Source organism: Neolamprologus multifasciatus, chromosome 1 (assembly GCF_963576455.1).
Source record: "Neolamprologus multifasciatus chromosome 1, fNeoMul1.2, whole genome shotgun sequence".
NCBI lineage: Eukaryota > Metazoa > Chordata > Actinopteri > Cichliformes > Cichlidae > Neolamprologus > Neolamprologus multifasciatus.
Window position 1 is genome coordinate 10,936,887 of NC_140439.1, and position 20,696 is coordinate 10,957,582.

The following is a 20,696-nucleotide window of genomic DNA, read 5'->3' on the forward strand; positions in this document are numbered from 1 at the left end:
TACACACACACATATATATATATATATACACACACACAAAAGTCAGAGCTCTTTTGAGCCAAACATCCCTTTAACGTTAACTAGTGATGACTTCATGAACTTCTTCACAAATAAAATTTTTATCATTAGAGAAAAAATTACCAATAATCATCCCACAGATGTAATATTATCTACAGCTACTCTTAGTACCATTGATGTTAAGTTAGACTCTTTTTCTCCAATCGATCTTTCTGAGTTAACTTCAATAATTACTTCCTCCAAACCATCAACGTGTCTTTTAGACCCCATTCCTACAAAACTGCTCAAAGAAGTCCTGCCATTGATTAATTCTTCGATCTTATATATGATCAACCTATCTCTAATAATCGGCTATGTACCACAGGCCTTCAAGGTGGCTGCAGTTAAACCTTTACTCAAAAAGCCATCTCTAGACCCAGCAGTCTTAGGTAATTATAGGCCAATCTCCAACCTTCCTTTCATATCAAAAATCCTTGAAAGAGTAGTTGTCAAACAGCTAACAGATCATCTGCAGAGGAATGGTTTATTTGAATAGTTTCAGTCAGGTTTCAGAGTTCATCACAGCACAGAAACAGCTTTAGTGAAGGTTACAAATGATCTTCTTATGGCCTCTGACAGTGGACTCATCTCTGTGCTTGTCCTTCTTGACCTTAGTGCAGCATTCGATACTGTTGACCATAATATCCTATTAGAGCGATTAGAACATGCTGTAGGTATTACAGGTACTGCACTGCAGTGGTTTGTATCATATCTATCTAATAGACTCCAATTTGTGCATGTAAATGGAGAGTCCTCTTCACACACTGAGGTTAATTATGGAGTTCCACAGGGTTCAGTGCTAGGACCAATTCTGTTTACATTATACATGCTTCCCCTAGGCAGCATCATTAGAAGACATAGCATACATTTTCACTGCTATGCAGATGACACCCAGCTCTATCTGTCCATGAAGCCAGATAACACACACCAATTAGTTCAACTGCAGGAATGTCTTAAAGACATAAAGACTTGGATGGCCACTAACTTTCTGCTTCTTAACTCAGATAAAACTGAGGTCATTGTACTCGGCACTGAAAAGCTTAGAAATATGGTATCTAACCAGATTCTTACTCTGGATGGCATTACCTTGGCCTCCAGTAACACTGTGAGGGACCTTGGAGTCATTTTTGACCAGGATATGTCCTTCAACGCACATATTAAACAAATATGTAAGACTGCGTTCTTCCATTTGCGCAACATCTCTAAAATTAGAAATATCCTGTCTCAGAGTGACGCTGAAAAACTAGTTCATGCATTTATTACTTCCAGGCTGGACTACTGCAATTCATTATTATCAGGATGTCCAAAAAACTCACTGAAAAGCCTTCAGCTAATCCAAAATGCTGCAGCAAGAGTACTGACAGGGACTAGAAAGAGAGAGCATATTTCTCCTGTTTTGGCTTCTCTTCATTGGCTTCCTGTTAAATCCAGAATTGAATTCAAAATCCTGCTCCTCACATACAAGGTCTTAAATAATCAGGCCCCATCTTATCTTAATGACATTGTAGTACCATATCACCCTATTAGAGCACTTCGCTCCTGCTCTGCAGGCCTACTTGTTGTTCCTAGAGTATTTAAAAGTAGAATGGGAGGGAGAGCCTTCAGTTTTCAGGCCCCTCTTCTGTGGAACCAGCTTCCAGTTTGGATTCGGGAGACAGACACTATCTCTACTTTTAAGATTAGGCTTAAAACTTTCCTTTTTGCTAAAGCATATAGTTAGGGCTGGACCAGGTGACCCTGAATCCTCCCTTAGTTATGCTGCAATAGATGTAGGCTGCCGGGGGATTCCCATGATGCATTGAGTTTTTTCTTTCCAGTCACCTTTCTCGCTCACTATGTGTTAACAGACCTCTCTGTATTGAATCATATCTGTTATTAACCTCTGTCTCTCTTCCACAGCATGTCTTTTATCCTGTCTTCCTTCTCTCACCCCAACCGGTCGCAGCAGATGGCCGCCCCTCCCTGAGCCTGGTTCTGCCGGAGGTTTCTTCCTGTTAAAAGGGAGTTTTTCCTTCCCACTGTCGCCAAAGTGCTTGCTCATAGGGGGTCATATGATTGTTGGGTTTTTCTCTGTATCTATGAAGCGCCTTGAGGCGACTTTTGTTGTGATTTGGCGCTATATAAATAAAATTGAATTGAATTGAATTGAATATATACACACACACACACATATACGCACACACACACACATATACACACACACATATATACACACGCACACACACACACACACACACATATACACACACACATATATACACACACACACACACACACACACACACACACACACATATACACACACACACACACACACATATACACACACACACACACACACATATATACACACACACACACACATATATACACACACACACACACATATATACACACACACACACACATATATACACACACACACACACATATATACACACACACACACACATATATATATATATATATATATATACACACACACACACACACACACACACACACACACACATACATATATATATATATATTAGGGGTGCAACGATACAACAAAATTCACGGTTCGGTTCGGTTCGATACTTTGGTGTCACGGTTCGATATTTTTTCGATACAAAAAAAATGTTCATGCCTTTTTATTAATTTGTCATTTATTAAATTTTCACGGCACATTCTGCACCACATCTCTGTGCGTTCATCATTTGTTTGAAGCCAGCTCACCTCCTGCAACCACTTTTCCGAGAATACGTGCTTCTTTTGTGGTTCGGACTCCTTCTGACATTTCTTTGGAGGTGGAGGAACATCACAGTAATTGCTTAAAGGAGCTTCTTCGACATCTTTAAGAGTTCTAAACAAATGTCTGTCCTCCTCCTGAAAATCTTATGTACGCAAACACGCGTTGCAACTTCTTATCTTGTGCGGGTTTTTATTTTGACAGCAAATGCGCACCTGCGGACCACTTATGTGCAGCCCTGGTTATTTAGCTCGTCATATTGCAGCCACAGAAATTCTTTTGTCCATGAAACCATAAAGCTGCACTTTCTTTTTGCCTTATAGTCTGACTTGTCATAACCTTTCCGTTTTGTCACTTCTTCACCCTGACCTGTCTTATTTGGCTCAGCAGAACTAAAATATATATCCTGCTGCTTTTACACAGGCACTAACATAACGCTCAGCGATTCTCTGCGCGATCAACCTCTCACATGTTTAAGCTGCAGGAGATTTCACTTGTCATGTTTGCATAGTAAGCTAACGATTGATAAGACGATGTCAGAGGAATTGGTGCGCAAATTATCATCACTCACCAATCAGTACTGTCGCTTTCTATACACAGTTCACGCGATTGCAAAGTGAAAGCAAAAAACAAGCGCAAATTCAAACGTGATTTCAGTATGTCACATATTGACAGTGGCCGATGCCAATGACATAATTACCCAGCTACATTTCCGAAAGAATGCAAAAGCATTGACATATATTTTTCCTTCCTACGATAGGCCGACGGGCAGGGCAGAGATAGATTTTGGTAGCCCGACTGGAAAAAAGCCCCAGGACGTCGGGCTAGCGATTTTGCGAGCCCTGTATCTGATTGAGGAATCACTCATCTTTGGAAAAGAGAGTTTATTATGGAGAAATGTCTCTTTCCAAAATAAAAGCTATACTATACGCTTCTTCTGGGCTATATTCTCAGCAGCATATTAAACATATCAGGTCCCCATAAGGAGAATCATGTGCTAACGGCTGTCTAAATGACTCGGGTAAAGTTTGTAGCATGCGTGCTTGTTTTTGTCTGCTTCCACTTGTCTTTGCACTAGGATGATGTAGGAGTAAATGTGCAGTCATATTGGTTGTGTTCCCACTAGTGCTGTCAGCGTTAATCTGAAATGACGTTAAGGTCACAACACGGCAAATCTCCGTTAACGAGCTACCGCGGATCGCCTCATGAGTGGGGCTGGAAGACAACACATTAACGAGCTAACTGCGCTAACACACTAGTTCCCACCAATTGAGCATTGCTGGCACATCCAACATACTGTTTTACTTTTGTCCATGACACGCTTACCTTCAGGGTCATACTTCACATAAAAACCAAAATAGTTCCAAACGCCAGATCTGAATGAGGGTGGGGGAGGTTCAATTTGCCATGTTGCAAGAGCTTAACTTCTGTCTAGCTAGCTTGCCCTGCGCTCAGTGAATCTGTGTTTGACTACTCCGCCTAGGCTGCACTGTCGAGCGCAGATCCACTGAGCGCTCAACACAGACAGCATCGTCAGAAGGAAAGTTGATAAAATAAATTAAAAATGTTGTATCGTTCGATACATATGCGTACCGAACCGAAAGCACTGTATCGAACGGTTCGATATCGATATGAGTATCGTTGCACCCCTAATATATATATATATATATATATATATATATATATATATATATATATATATATATATATATATATATATATATATATATATATATATATACATACATATATATATATATATACATATATATACATATACACATATACATATATACACATATACATATATATATATATATATATATATATATATATATATATATATATATATATAAAAATATATATATATATATATTTTAAAAAAAATATATATATATATTATATATATATATATATATATTTTTTTAAAATTATCATGCAGCGATGTAGTGAGCATTCATTGTATATTTGTTTTTGTTTTTTTTGTTTTTCAAAGTTATGTTTGACATTTAGTTTCAAGCAAAAAAAAAGGCTTTTATGCATACATAACAGTATTTTTACCCTTTATATTGCTCATTTTTTTACAGTGAGAATGTATCCAACCATCCATCATGAATATAAACCTCGCTGCCTGTATTTGATGTGCGTCTGTTGTAATTGACTTTTATAGATTTCCATCAACACTGGAAATAAATATTCTAAAAAAAATCAGTTATAGAGTTTCTACATGCAAAATCTTTACTGGCATGTTTTACATCTAACAGAGAAATAAAGATGATATTTTTCACTCACTTTTTAACAAGGCATGGCAACAGCAGGGAGCTCTGCATATTTGATTTGTGTAAATTTATTTTATTTGCCTGCTGGCTATTTCACTTCTCTTGTCTTGTCCAATTAAAAAAAAGAAGTCAAAAGGTAATTTTTTCAAAAAAAGAAAACACATAAAAACCAATTTGTCTTCAAAGGCTTGAAAAAGTAAATTAAAATAAATGTCAAACTGCAATTTTTGAGTTAATTAAAACTGTTACAACATGGAAATTTATTCTATAGAATAATATTAAACTTGCTGTAACTTTAGGTTTGGCAGCTTTGATTGTTTGATGATTGTAGAGCACGCAGAATTTTTTGTGTGTGCGAGTGTTAAAGTACCAACACTGCACGCGTCCTTTTGTAAACCTGGGAGACAAAAAAACCCCAACTCACATGGCTGGACAAGGATCCTTATTACAGCTGGTTTGGTTGTGGTCAAGTCGGGTTAAGTGGTCACAGAAGTGCTCCTTAACTATCCCAGTTGTCTTTTCCACACAGTGGATAATCTGCCTCTGAACACCTGCAATACAGAAGAGAGAAACTTTCTGTGACACCTAGTACACAACTTATAAATGACTATGAGAAACAAAACAAAAAGTGTCAACATATTTATCCGTTACACATTTTAAAAACAGAATCCGACACCAAGGGCTGTAAAAAGATGTTAACAGACCAGCCAGGTGGTTTCACTGTTCGATTATTAATTTAAACTAAAGGATTACATTGAAAGGATTTACAACATAATTAAAAATATGGGTGGAAGTGGAAAAACAGAGCTGCCCATTTTAACGTACATTTTATTTGCAAACCCGTTCCGTAGCTTTCACAACAAAAGTAATTTTGAACCATTTAACATTAAGAAAAAAGACTGCTACACTGGCACATTTGTGTTTTGATTCAATCACTTCATTGTGAAATGGTGTATGCTGAGATAAATGCTGCGAGCAATGTAAATGAGCCAAAAAACAAAGATGAAGAAGAAAAAACGTATGAAACACATTTTGAATCTTTGCTTTAAATCCATTTTTCAGAACATCACTTTAAACCCTAACATAGTCAAAGCCCATTCCAGTTGATTTTAGTTCATGGAGGGGTTGGTAATATGTTTACCAAACACGAATTTACAACAGTATCACACAATTAGTCTTAAAACCCACAAAAACCCAGTATTTACAACACTGTCAAGTTAAGCCACCATGTTGCAACTGACTGAAGGCGACTGAGGCCAGACTGGTGGCTGAAAGCCAGCATTGCTGGCAAGCCTGACTGGACAGAGGTACCAAGATGGGGTTCTCCAAGCTGTAGCTGTGCCACTCTTGTGGCTGCACACTGTCCTGTGGCTATTTCAGCAGGACAATGCCTCCTGTCAGAGTAGCGCCAGCCTTTCAGGATGACTCATATCCAAAACCTTCCTTGGTCAGCATTCAGTCCCGTTGTTCCTCCTATTGAAAATACCTGGGGACACGCTGGCTCGAGGTGTTCATGAGAAGCATCACAGTCAATAAACCATTTTGCAGATAAACCAAGAATCTGCATTTTTGTGACTAATATATAAATATTTGATCTAAATCCATATGCCTGTGGTTAAGCAGTAAAGAGCTATCGTTCTATTTCAAACATATGGATAACCAATAACAGATTTATAAACACACTAGTAAAAGTAATTTAATGGCAATGATTAAAACAAGGTAAATAAAAATAGTGACTCAAGATGAGTTAAGAAGAAAGGAAGAAAGAACTGTGAAAAAATGTAAAAAACGTTTTAATGATGATAGGTTTCCTTTATTTAAGCGATCTATAGAAAATTTTAAAGCCATTTTTTAAAAATCTCTGTAGGCAGAGTGTTTGAAATATGTGCATGTTTAAACGTGAAAGGATTCTGATTAAATATTAAACGTTTGAACAGTCCTGTTGAATTTTAACAGTATGCTGAGTACCAACTGCTCCTGTTACAGTGATACCTTTGCTTTTCCGTGTAAAAAATATAACGAAAAATCGACCAAATTCTCAAAGCTTCTCAAAGCCTGTGTCACGTAGCTCTTCTCATCCAATATTTTACAAATTTGTTGGTTGTTAATTTTAGCCACCTGACGCTAAATGGTTACACCACAAGAAAAGATATCAACAGAATCGTGGTGTGCATATACGGATGGTGAGTCTTTATGGTTTCAAAAAGCACTGCACTAACTGTACCTAATAGGCTGACAACAGGTTCATCTCATGTGATAACGCTCTCCATCATTCCTCTCCTTCTCCTGAGGGGACTTTCATCCTGTCGAAGCAGAAGACAACCCTCAGCTCACAGCGCCCTCCGCTCTGATCCTGCTGAGGACCACAATGCACATTTGATAGCTAATTTACACCTTCATAGATACGTCTTAAGGGTCATGAAAGCTATGTGAGATTGGAAGCTGCACAGAGACAGAAAGAAGAAAAGAAAGTATATGGGGGAAAAATACAGAGAAACACCCCATATTGATGACATGATGTTTGTGGCTAAATTTAAACACTACTTGGACAAATAATGTTCTCTTATCATGAATTCTTGGTACACCGAGAAGCTTATGAATGTGGGTAAAACAGGGACACCCAGGGAAGGTAAAGAATCACCAGCTAGATATACCATTGTACTGTCTTGTTATTGTGTACTAACTAACGAATACTAAAGCAGATGAGGTTACTGTATTAGCTCTTCTGTACTTCTGCTGCTGCTGCCCTTATAGCATTTTCAGAATTAAGCCTTTCACTTCCAAATCTCTGAATCCCACCAAGTCTAGACAGCCCACTCAGTAAAATGATTTCCATCAAATATGCAGATGTTTCAGCTTTGGTCATCGGGATGAAGAAACTGAGTGGCATCCAAATATCTCTGATGAAAAATGAATCATGTTTTAAAGCCAGGAGCGATCTGAACTCTGGGAAGAAATGGTCAACAAACACAAGGAAAACATGGACACGCCACATTAAGAAGAGCGCTGTTATATCGTGAGGCTCAGACTTTTTTCCTGTATAGCGGCGATATTTATCACTGAGTCACCACGCTATAAAAAATTGTCCTCTTTGAAAAAACAAAACAAAAAGACTAAACAATAAAGCATTATCAATACTTTAGTAAAGGAACACAATGTGGTTTGTGTGCAGTGTTTACTTGAAGCGAGGCTCAATAGGAATTTCCTCGCTGGTGGTTGTAAAGTGATATTTATGAAAGGATCAACAAAGACAGTAATGAAAGACACTCGGTGAAGCTTGTTATTGTTACAAGTATTGGCATGATTAAATTCATCCAAGGTCATCACTCTTGAAAATGCATTTGAAAGCAAAGTCAAATCTGATTTTTCATTTGTCTCCGAGAACAGGACACCAGTTTCACTGATTTAGTTTCATTATCATTGAAAAGTCTCTGACTGATCTTCAAGCTCAAAACAACACCCCTATTTGGGAGGTTAATACAGATTTCCAGCTTATACAGATAAATGATGTCTAATAAAATAAAAGCCTGAAAAAAGAAGAGGAAAGAAATATCTAAACACTGAGCCTACTTGGCAAAATTGGACAAGCTTTAGGGGTTGCAGAAGCTTGTTATACCGATTTGGCAGTTTAAAATGGATTTGAACTTTGAACACCATTCAATTACGTATTTTCATTTCCTTTTATCTTATTGAAAAAGAAGACATTCACTGGTGCTTTCCAGAAACAGAAGTCAGAAGGGATAGAGTCATTTTTATCCATATTTAAAACAACATTTAAAGAGCTATATGACAAATAAAGAGTTACATAAATAAGGAATGAAGTAAACCACATGAAAATACCAAAGATGCAATCCTGAAAACACACAAAAAAGTAAACACAGAAACTCTACACCTGGTATCGAAAAAATCTCCCAGCTTTAATCTTTATGTTACAATCTAACCTTAACCAATCTGAACTTCAATCTTGTTACCAGATCATCCAAAACCAGAGGCAGACTGGTGCTAACTATGTAGTGACTTTAAAACAACAACAACAAAATTACACAAAAAAAAGTAACGACAGAAAACCTTTCATGCCCACATTCCCACTGACGGGCAGTATGGAATCAGCAATAAACCTAAACCCAATTAGCAAAAAAGTTTGGGGACCGCTGCTATGCAGCATCCAACTGGGCACTAAAACTCCTAAAGCCCCACCGACTCCGTCAGTGTATTCTTGGATACATAAAAGTACAGCTTCAGTGCTACAACAAGCTTTAGAAGTTCAAAATCAATGTCAAATCTAAAAGAACCACGCGGTCATGGTGTCCGCGAGTATATGTAAAAGGGATGAAAGGACTTGTCAGAAAGGCATTTCTTTCTTCTTTATGAAACTTCCCACACATTGGGAAACGCATAAACCCTGAGTGGGTTTACACAAGGCTGACAAACCATAATCTTCTGTATGTCTCATCTTTGTAACCTGCAAAATGAGTTTGACTCATTACGCGACAATTTGACAACCTTGTGAAACTCTGAACTGAAAAATGAGGCAATTACAGTACAAAAGGAAGATGAGCAGATGTGAGAAGAAATTATAAAGGCGAAATCAACTGCAGGGCAAGGCTCTGGGAGGGGGTCCATCCATCAGGGCCACACGGGAGAGTGGAAAGCGATAAGAAGCAAAAGAGATAACAGGATGGCACAGCGAGGGCAACAAATAGCAAACAATTGATCATACTGGCCTCTTTAATCTTAACAAGATTTTTGTATTTGAAATGTGTGAAGCAACAGCATAAATGTTTCTTCATCATTCTTCATTCTTTTGTTGTTTCTCAGAAACTATTGACTGTCTTGTGACAAATTAAAGTCACCTCATGTTTGACCCCCTATAGTGAGCTGATGTAGTAGCTCTGCTTCGCTGGCTAGAGCAGAATATCTGTAAATCAATACAAAACTGTTCTGAACAACCACTTTTATCCTGTGAAGAAACACTTTTTGTGTTGATGGGAACAGCCTCGTGCAGGATAACAATGTCTCCACGAGAGCTCACTCATGGGTTTAATGACTCTGAGGATGAATATAAATCATCGATTTCACTGGTCTTCACATCATTAAACGCCTATGGGAGATTCTGAACAGTACGCTCCACCATCATCATCAAAACGGTCTCTATTCCTCCACATGCAAAAATAGTGGCATGTGGCACATTTTCTGCCATAATCTCTCTCACTCCCCATACGTTTGCCCACTTATGTATAGCAAAGCTGTTTCTCTTACCTGTTCCGCAAGTAACGCTGCACTCAGTCCACGAACCGTATTTCCAGTAGAAAACTGACACCGGGGTGTTGTTCTTTTCTGAGACATTTTGACTGATGGTGTACTCGTACCTCACTCCTGGATTGGCTTCTTGAAAGAGAAGCTGTAACACACGAGAGGAGAAATAAGAAACGTTTCATGGCAACAGAAAGTGAGGTGCAAGGTAGAATCAAAAATAGTTATGCTGAGTGGTGAAATTTTACTTCCCTCACCATCTCTTATTTGCACAGCTATAGACTATTTCCAGTGTCAACAGAAATTATTATAGTTACTACTACATTTGCTTATTTGGAGCAGAACTGTATGCAGTTTAAAGACTTGAGTTTAAAAGTTTTAAATATGATAGTTACTCTTAAAAACCACCGATGCAGCTGAAACAATTTTTTTGTCTTCATGAAAGTAACCAAAATGCAAAGGACTTTGTTTCCCAGTCTTTTCATATGGGAATAAACAGAGTCTTTCTCTATGACTTAGAAAGGGATAATGCATTTAAAACCGTGGGTTTACTCATACCTGAATCCACAGAAGCTCTGTAGTGGGCCCTGGAGATGTCAGGTTTTCAAGCTGTCCGGTCCTCTCATAGGTGAATACTGTTCCAGCAGCCTTGTATTCTCCATTCCACTGGATCGTCCAGCCACCATTCAGGAAATACTTGCTGGGATTGTCACTTCGGAGTGCCAAGAAATTTCCAGCTGCACCCAGCTCCTCAATGTGAATGTCCCAGGCTCCCTCTGGGATCAGTCCAATGTCTACGTAGCCTAAAAAGATGTGAAATTTTAGTGAAAGAACAATCTTTGTGACATAGAAATACAAGTATTCTGATACGCGGTGAACAAAAAGTGCAGATTATGGTGGAGAAAAAACAAACACTTAGTGTGTATTAGGCTAATGTAACGGCATGTAGAAAAGAGGAAAAAAGGGAGTTAAGTTGTAAAATAGCGACCTATTGTTTCAAATTTGTTTTCAGTCACTGTAACAAATGTGTAAGTCAGAATTTATACCTGGAAATCTTCCAGGTGTATCCACAAAACATTCACAAATGTTACATCTGTAAAAAACATACTATTTTGGGAGGTTATAATCTGCTTTTTTTTTCCCACAGCAAAGATTTTGTGGAATAATATGTTAAGACAACAACAAATAAATCCTGAACTCTGAAAAAGAAACAGCTCGACTCAGTTTACCCATCATCCCTTTTGATTTCTTTGTACACATCTTTGTGATATGTCAAAATAACTTTTGTGAGTAGGGTTAATGTAAAAAACAGAAAAGAAAACAACATACCCAGCCCTTCACTCTCTTCAAATGCTTTCCTGACAGTTGTACAGGTGGAGCCGTTACCATTGCACACTCCACAGCGATCCTCTACAGCAGTGGAATCTATTGCGTAATCACAGCCTATATTCTGTTAGAAACATGCCACAAAAATGATCAGTATCACGATAACGGACATTATGTAGCAAATGTGACTTGGTGAAACTTTGAACTGTGGTAGTTCCTGTGTACATCGCTTTCTAAAAGCCAGAAAAACAGCAGAGGCTGTCTCATGTACCTTTGACTTGTTTGGAGAGGGCAGATGATGCAAATGAAGCTCAAAGTAAACCCTAATATTATAGTTTACTATTTATTTATTTACTTTTTAGGTTGTTTTTCTAGATACTGTACTCTTGCATGGTGCAAATGAAGGCACAACAGTAATCCAGATAAACAAAAGGCAGCAGTTGAGCTGCCTCAGGTGGTTCGCTTACCTAAGTCCATGTAAACAAAGTTTGACTTTGGTAAAAGAGCAAACACAATAGCACGGAAACATGCCTATTTTTAAACATGCATTATGCAGAATTGCATCTATATAATATATTTTAATCATATATGCATCTTGCTACCTAGCTCATGGATTTAGTTGCCAAATCAATAAACTCATTTTAATTGTGCATTTCAATATATTTCTTAATTATGTACATGCAGTGGCAGAAGGGTATTCAATTCTGTTCTATTCTAAAGTTAAACCTAGGAGAAATAGCAAATAAATAGACATTAATAGCAAATAAATTCTACTGAGAGAGTTGAAAGCAACAAAAAACTGAGTACCTCAAAGATGCATTTATATACAGTACTTGAATAAAGGTATGTACTTATTTTGTATTTATTTATTTTACCAAACTTAGGATGGGAACATGCTTCCCTGGGTGTTTCTAGATTATACATGTGAATAATACTTGCTTTTTATGTTACGGAGAATTAGATTTTTTGAGACAAAGAGGGTTTTGTTGTGTGACAAAAATGTCACAAAATGTCATGAAGTCAGATACCCAGAGTCAGAGACTGCTGTCCACTCGGTACCCAAATAGTGTCTGTTTCAATGACTGGCATTTTAGCCCAGGGCGATAGGCAAGTAGAGGCTGCTATCTTAAGATAACAGCCTCCAGATTTGTTTCCCCTGCCTTTCCTTCTTTCTTTTTCTATTTTTTTAAATCAGCATGCTTATTGTCACCCAGAATGTCAAATGTACAAAATTCGCCAGCAGAGAAAACAAGACTAGCGCCAACTCAGTTTACTGCATGAACGACAAAGCACAAACGCAACAGAAGAAAAAAGATCCCCATCAATCAATACAAAGTTTTTTCGGTCAACAGAAGAAACACCTTCAAACCTGAGGACAGTATATATAGAATGCCTTGTATTGCTTTAATACCTTACAAATGCTGTTGATGCATATATCTCGCTTTTTGTTGCCTTCATAACAAGGTGTCCCATCAATGACAGCATCGCGCATCTTCTCAGAAAAGTTTTCATTCAGTGGACGGCAGTGCAGCTCACAGGGGTTCACTGTTTTCACAGAGAGAAGCGGTAACAAAGTGTTGGCGTGAAAATAGAAATTTAAAAAACAGAAGCAACAGCGGCTGACTCAAATTTAATCTGCTCACCCGTGTTGATGACTGCCTCCCACTTGTAGAACTTGCCCTTGTATGGCTGACTGTTGAAGTGACTACACTGGATGTCCCTGAACGTGGGCAGGTGATGAAGACAAGGTGTGGTGTTACAGATCTTGTACCTCCGTCGCTCTCCCAGACAATACTTCCCTCTGTACCTAGGACTACAGAAGAGGGAACAATGTTATTTGAATGCTTTTGTACTTTTTTTTGAACAAGCATAGGAAGCATTTGTCTCTGAAGCACAGAACCAGTAGACAAGCAGTGGGTAAATTTAGACATTACAAAGGCCTATACAGATGTATTAGAATAGGCCACATAAACGTGAATAACAATTATGGGTTGGCGGCATAAAAAGGAAGTTTATACTTTTATTTAATCACCCTAAGGTCGTTCGCCTGTCCAATTTAATGAAACAAGCAGTCAAATGTACAGAATATACTTTTTCAAGCTGCACTTATTTGCATTTTCACTGCCAGGCTTTAGCAGAGCTTCAAATATGTTTCTCAGTTTTGGTGAATAGACAAAACATTGCATGTTTAAATCTTTGCAATGAAACTACTGTAAGTGGGGTTCTGCAGTTAATTACGTTTATCGTCTATCGGAATATTACATGACATCATCCTTTGCTGACATTACAACATTTGCTGACATCCCTTTTGACATATTCCAGTTATTGGATTTTCAATTCCACAATTACATATTCAATTATATATTTAAAAGAAATTACACAGCTTAACACAGATCACCTATAGAGCATGAAACTGATCTGCTGCACATAGAGAGCTTTTAGATCAGCTATAAATGCAAAACTACAGGGTGGGCCATTTATATGGATACACCGTAATAAAATGGGAATGGTTGGTGATATTAAAGTCCTGTTTGTGGCACATTAGTATATGTGAGGGGGCAAACTCCTCCAGATGGGTGGTGACCATGGTGGCCATTTAGAAGTCGGCCATCTTGGATACAACTTTTGTTTTTCCAATAGGAAGAGGGCCATGTGACACATCAAACTCATTGGTAATGTCACAAGAAAAACAATGGTGTGCTTGGTTTCAACGTAACTTTACCATAAATACACATATTATAAGAATATAATATAAAACAGTTGCCTGCATATGAATTTTGATAATTATATTTTATGTGAGTTCAAAAATATTTTTTACTTTTGCAAAGAAAAAAACAAAATCGCTCCACCATGTATTTTTCCTACTTATACAGAACTAGTCTTTGCTCGTCTTATGTGTAGGGTTGAAAAGTCACATGCCTTCACCTTCAGTTTCACTCTGTCTCACTACCCATCTCAGGTCAAATAAGAGCTCAAAGCCTTAACATCAAGACTTTTCTACATTTCGGTATCGAACCGGATCCTTAAATCACTTCACAGAGTTCAGAAGTTGTGTTTACTCTGCAGAGTCACACACAGATCTGCCTGTACGAGCTCATCCTCACCAGAATGCCATCCAGGTTTACTGCAGCTACGCAAGGTTACCTACAGGATCTATGTGTGCACTTAGCCATATGGCAACAGTATAACTTCAGGAATTAGTTACAGCTGTTAAGTATTACTGACACAGAGATCTGACTGATGAGGAACATTGTTGTAAATGTACGCAATGTACACCTGAGTCAGGTGGCAAACAACAGTTACAGAGTTACACAGCAGGCGTGCACACACTGAGTCCTAATGTTTAATGCCATTAACATGAAAATTTCCTTTTAATGTTAATATAACTAATTAAAGTAAAATTTTCTTGTTTATTTTTTTTCTTTTTTGTTCAAAGTCAGCATTTGGAATAAGGATTATTGTTTTATTACTGTGTAGCATAACCAGACATAATGTATGACCTCAATTAATCTAAAGTAACTACTGAAAATGGTGTCAGGCATCCGAGCGACAATTAAAACACATCTGTGTGCACAATGTTAGACAGAGTTTAAAAAAAAAAAAAATCACTAACAAGTTAAGAAAACAAAACTGAATAACGCACAATAGTGATAAATAACATAACCAAACAAATACACCCTAACAATAGAGGCAGTTGCAATACACCACAGCAAATATATAATATTTTATTCTGCACATATATCCAGTATGATGCATTGTTTGGACTCTTATATTCCAAATTAATTTTGGGGCATTTTTGCTTTTGTTGGCAGGAAAAATCGAAGAAAGAATAGAAGGAAGACGTGCAGGCAAGAGCTGTGTTATAGCCGTGCGGCATATAAACATTGATTAAATTTAATCAAAGGATCAGTGTTTGTGTTCTTTTCTTCTACAAAAAAGGAAAATATCAGGACTGCATGCACTAAATAAATATCTAGGAGTCTTACACTGGGTTATCACACTCTCTTTCAGCGCTCTGGACACCAACACCACAGGTCCTCGAACAGGCTGACCACGGGCTCCAGGACGCCCAGCCGCCATTTATAATCTCAGGGTAATATCCAACTGCAACGCACTGCCCACCAAAGCACCACTAATGACAAAGGACACAAAAGTTTCATCATTAAATACATGAGCACAAAAAAAAGAGTTCCATTGTTTTGTTCTGGTAAGATCATAGGACAGTTTGAACTCAACATTTAGATTTTTCTCTTGTGTATTTTGTCTTCTAAGTAATGCGGATGATGGAAAAGTGGGAGTACTCTTGCTCCACTGATTTAGTGTTATTTACTACATTGAATATGACACAAGACGTGTCAGTAAAAAAACTCACGGGTACAGCTTTTACACTCCTTTCTTTGAGGAATAGAAATTTAAACAACTATTTGCAGGAATGGGGGTTGACTTTGTAAGGATGCTTCACCAATCACACTGTCCTGTTTCCATATGTTGACTCCAATATTCTCAGTCAAACAAAGATACAAATCAATACTGCAAACAGAAAAGACTACCCAGATACAAAACTCTTCTTCCTAGATATAAAAAACTGATAGTTGTCAACACCAATATAAGCAATCTCATCACGACCGTCTTCCTGGCACGGTCATGAGAGGAAAAACTCACTTTGTCCTCCCCACAACTCGTTCCATCCACAGCCCCATCCAGCTTTGAGTGGCAGGTTGTTCCCACAGTGCACCACAGAGTGCTGCATACATTCTGGAAGAGCAAATACAGATTAATATCTCACACCCACAGCACTTTTTTTTGCTTGTACATCACACAAGTATATACTGTATAAAAATAGTGGACAGGCATAACTATTGCATTTTACTGAAAATGTTGCATGTAAGAATGTTGATTCATTTTCATATTGCCTTGCAGATAATACGTGTTTGATGCTCTTCTATGAGTAACTGGAGTTGATAGCATCTTATCTTATATGCCAAATATCCATATTTTTAACTGTAGTTCAAAATAATATTATTAATAACGATAGATGACGCCTATAGCCACTCATAAAGCCTAACGTTTGCTCTTGCTCTGAGTGATAAGATGTGTCCTCTCTTCAGACACGGCAGATCAGATAAGGATTACCGGTTGCAGCTATCCAGCAGGGATGTCTGATATCGACTTCTTCTAGAAATGCACCACAGTGCCTTATATGAACGGATTTCTATTCTTTCACTCTGTCATCCATTATGCATCATATGTAAAAAAAAAAAAAAACATTTTATGAAATATGTATTTAATTTTTTTTTTTTAAGTTACAAATTTACAATACCATTACTGAGAGTTAACCTGATGTCCATGCCCTGACTTTGTCTATAAAAACCCCCAAAAAACAAAACTATAATTGACTTATTAAAATATGTTTGTTTGCCTGGTCCAAAAACTAAGAACTCTTAATCAGGTGGCTCGGCCAAGAAATCCTCAGAACTCCAATGATGATCAGATATAAAAATCAATGAGCCTTAGAAATATCTGGCTGATCAACCCTGATTTCAGCTAAGCTGAACATCCCCTATAGCGACAGCATCATATTTCCTGTACAAACATGTTCAGCTTCAGCCTCTGACAAGTGAGTGTATTCACCAGAATTATTAACTCTTCTGTAATGCTGGTCATGCTGTATGCTCTGATTGACGGTGTGAAAGGAACTCTGACCTGCAAAAAACCCCAAAACCTCAAATGCCAGAACAGGTTTGATTTGCACCGCACAACTAAAACATTTTTTAAGGAAAAATTTCACTCAAAATCAAGTACAAGTGACAAATATTGTGCATTTTTGTGTGTGTTGATATCGTATAATAAACAAGCGTGAATTTAATATTTAAAAAACACAGACCATTTCATGCGTTAGGTAGCCCCAGATTCCTCTAAATATACAATTTTATAAACAGCAGTCATTCCATGAAAAGTCTGTCAGTGTTAACATAAATGCATGTGATTACAAGAAAACTCAGGGCACTCCAAGAGCTGTGTAAACAAGCTGTAAAAAACAAAAAGGGATTTATCGAATTTTCATAACAGTAGGCTGTAGGTGTTGTAAATCTCTCGGCCTCCCACAGTCGTTTTTCCAGTCAGGATGGCGCTTGTAAAATCCACACACTTTACTGCTCTTGCATTGTTCGTATAAAGAAAATGCATGTGTGTGGTCCTCACCTCATCTGTCCAGTCTTTTCAAGGCCCTGTTGCTTGAGGCTGTATATGATTTATTTATATGTGCTCCCAGACATAAAGAACAGCAGCCCTGCTAAACGTTGAAGTACTTTGAGCTTTGAAAAGAGAGGGGACTCAAATAAATTCACATTTATTTTGCACAAAAAAATCTCCCCATGAAGAGTGTTTTTTTTCCCCTCTTTGTCAAAAAAGGTGGGAGGGAAACAATGCCAAGGGAGTGGCGGACACACAAATGCCCAAAGGAGCATGACTTTCCCTGCTGGCTGGATCATTTGCTGCATGTCATTCCACTATTGTGTCTTCATGTGTTCCCTGACTAAATAAAAGCATAAATGTATTATTATCCTTACCAAAGTTAGATAAATTGGCTTTACCGGTGTTAATGAAATAGAAAAATACAGCACTTGCTGTGGTTCTAAATTAAAGGTTAAAAAAACAGAAGCAAAGTACAAAAAGCTCAAGCCATTGATTTTCAGTCCAGGTCCTTTATAATTAGCATACCTCAGCCTCGTCTCCCAGTTTCCCCTCCTTATGAATGGCTTCTTGACAGCCTCCCTCCCACTGAGACCATTTCTGGTGAGGCTTCAGTGAACAGTAGATGGATAAATTCAAGAGCCAGATGCATTTCTCAGGTCTATATAAATAGACTATATAAATAAAATTGAATTGAATTGAATTGAGGTCCCGTGTCAGGTCTTTTGTGAATTTGTTCCCATGTCTCAAGAACAAGACAACATTGTTCATCTACTGTAGATATTTTTTTTAGGCCTTCCACTTCATTTTTTCTCCTCCAATAGTCCAATTCCCTCAAATCCTTTTAAAGACCCACTGGACATCATGCAGTGATATACAAAGTTCTCTGTTAGGTTGCCTGTTATGCACAGACAACACCGGTTCAGCCTTTTTATGCTTGAATGATTCATAGGTCAGTGTTAAATAACTTAAGAAGCAAGGAAACCAAAACAAAAGGTCAGGTCAGGTACAAACAGACGAGGTTAAGAGCTTCTTTAGCACTCAGCTTGTCTATCCACTATCAGCGACACACTATGTTAGATTCAGTCTTCTCTTCTTTTTGAAGCAACACACTACTTTCTGCAGTACAATACTGTTCAACTGATGCTCACGAGGGTATGGTACCATGGTGTGCACCCACACTGCCTTTATGCAGACAGAGGGGTTTGTAAGTAATCCAGAAAAGTTGGAATGCCTGCAGGAATTAGTAGCGCCAGTTTTCAAGGCTTGATCAGCCTCTATTGCTGCAGAACAGATTTAAATTGTTAACATATTTTGCGTTCCCTGAAAAAGGCCTTTTTGTATAATTCTGAAATGTAAATTATTTTTAAGTTTTGGAGCTTTGAAGCTATTCATTGGACTTGAACGACTTGATTTGCAATAAATAACTGGAAAAATTGAGGTGTTCTAAAACACAACGTACATGTCGTGGACACAAAATGAAAACAGCCACATGGAAGAACTCAATAAATATTAAACTGACTGATACCACTGTTATTTTAAAATGGCTGTTTAGTCCATTTAGATTAGTTCTTTAGGCTATTTTTTTTTGCCTTGTGTGTTATTAAAAGGTTATAACTGTAATCAACACATTTATGTGGTTGTTGTGAGGCTGGAATTAACATTTTGTTATTTCATTGCACTCAGAGGAATGAGGTTAAAGAAACGCAGAAATTGGTGCAGAGCGGAGAATGTTTTCCTTATATGTTCTCTTAGTTTAATTCAAGCCGACAGACAGTTCTGAGGAATGGCCAAAGATATTGCCAAAGTCAGTTTATGTGGGGTAATATTTTAAATCACACTATTGTGATTTAATGTCCTTAAAATTTGTCAGAAATAAGACAGTAAAACCAAGGAAAAAGACGGATGTATAGTGCATAGAAAAGAAACTCATGTCAAGAAAGAACAGAAGATGAATCAGGGAACAGTCGTTAAGGTTTTGGGGTTGATCAAAAACATCATAAGAACATTTTTAAGGATTACGGGACAAAGACTATCATTTAATTGTGTAATTTTAGAGAATCTTACATCCATGTCATCACAGAGCAGGGATCCTGATCCATACTGGAGCCGACACTGATGGACAGCACTGTACAGAACGCCAGGAAGCACCGTAGATAGAGACAACCTATCCTTCACTGGGGCATCATCGAGGCACCAGCCCCAGCCACGGCTGCGAGGGAGGAGGAAGGTAGAAGTTAGAGAAAAGAATGAAATGATCACAGTTTATGAAAATGTCAGCGGCTGTGGAGTATAGTACAACTTTTCTGATTTCTTTATATAGTTGACTGAAGCAAATGTACAATAACAAAGGCTACATTGGTTATTACTAAACCCTGAGGGTTTCATTTATTGATTGTCTTTAGGAAAAAACATGCCGAACGTACAAATTTTGACAAGTTATAGCTTTAAAAACTTAATGTGGGAGTAACACTAGCCCTTGCACAACTCAGTGGCTATACAAATACCTACAAATGACAACTTAGATGAGGGCACTGCAATTAAAAGGCGGAAAAGTTTCAGAAAACCACAGTTGATACACAGCTACAAAGCCCATCTGAATATAATAATCAACTGCAGGCATATATTCTCTGCATGACATTTCATTCAAAAGAGCATTTCTCTTTCCCACTTCATCCACAGCTTGACAATCAACGTGCGAGTGTTTAATTATGTGATTACGGCAGTCAAGTATAATTATAGACTCCAACAGAAAAATTATTTACAGGCATCACAGTGTCAAGTGGAAGATGAGGAGAAAGATAAGTGATTTGGTTTACTTTGTCCTGTATTTTGTTTTTAGTAACACAAGAATTTCG

The 20,696-nt window shown here is 37.7% G+C and overlaps 1 protein-coding gene across 2 annotated transcripts in view; it reads right to left on the bottom strand.

Annotated features, from left to right (window-relative positions):
• adamts7 (a disintegrin-like and metallopeptidase (reprolysin type) with thrombospondin type 1 motif, 7) overlaps window positions 1-20,696 on the bottom strand; it is a 76,161-nt gene that overhangs the window by 26,240 nt on the left and 29,225 nt on the right. For both annotated transcript variants that reach the window (XM_085157210.1, XM_085157205.1), the window contains exons 9-17: window positions 19,906-20,050; window positions 16,309-16,401; window positions 15,633-15,778; window positions 13,290-13,459; window positions 13,058-13,191; window positions 11,650-11,770; window positions 10,879-11,123; window positions 10,327-10,468; window positions 5,492-5,618 (exon numbers count right to left, since the gene is read on the bottom strand). In XM_085157210.1, the coding sequence (XP_085013336.1) occupies window positions 5,492-5,618; window positions 10,327-10,468; window positions 10,879-11,123; window positions 11,650-11,770; window positions 13,058-13,191; window positions 13,290-13,459; window positions 15,633-15,778; window positions 16,309-16,401; window positions 19,906-20,050 (1,323 nt within the window). The remainder of the gene's footprint in view (window positions 1-5,491; window positions 5,619-10,326; window positions 10,469-10,878; window positions 11,124-11,649; window positions 11,771-13,057; window positions 13,192-13,289; window positions 13,460-15,632; window positions 15,779-16,308; window positions 16,402-19,905; window positions 20,051-20,696) is intronic.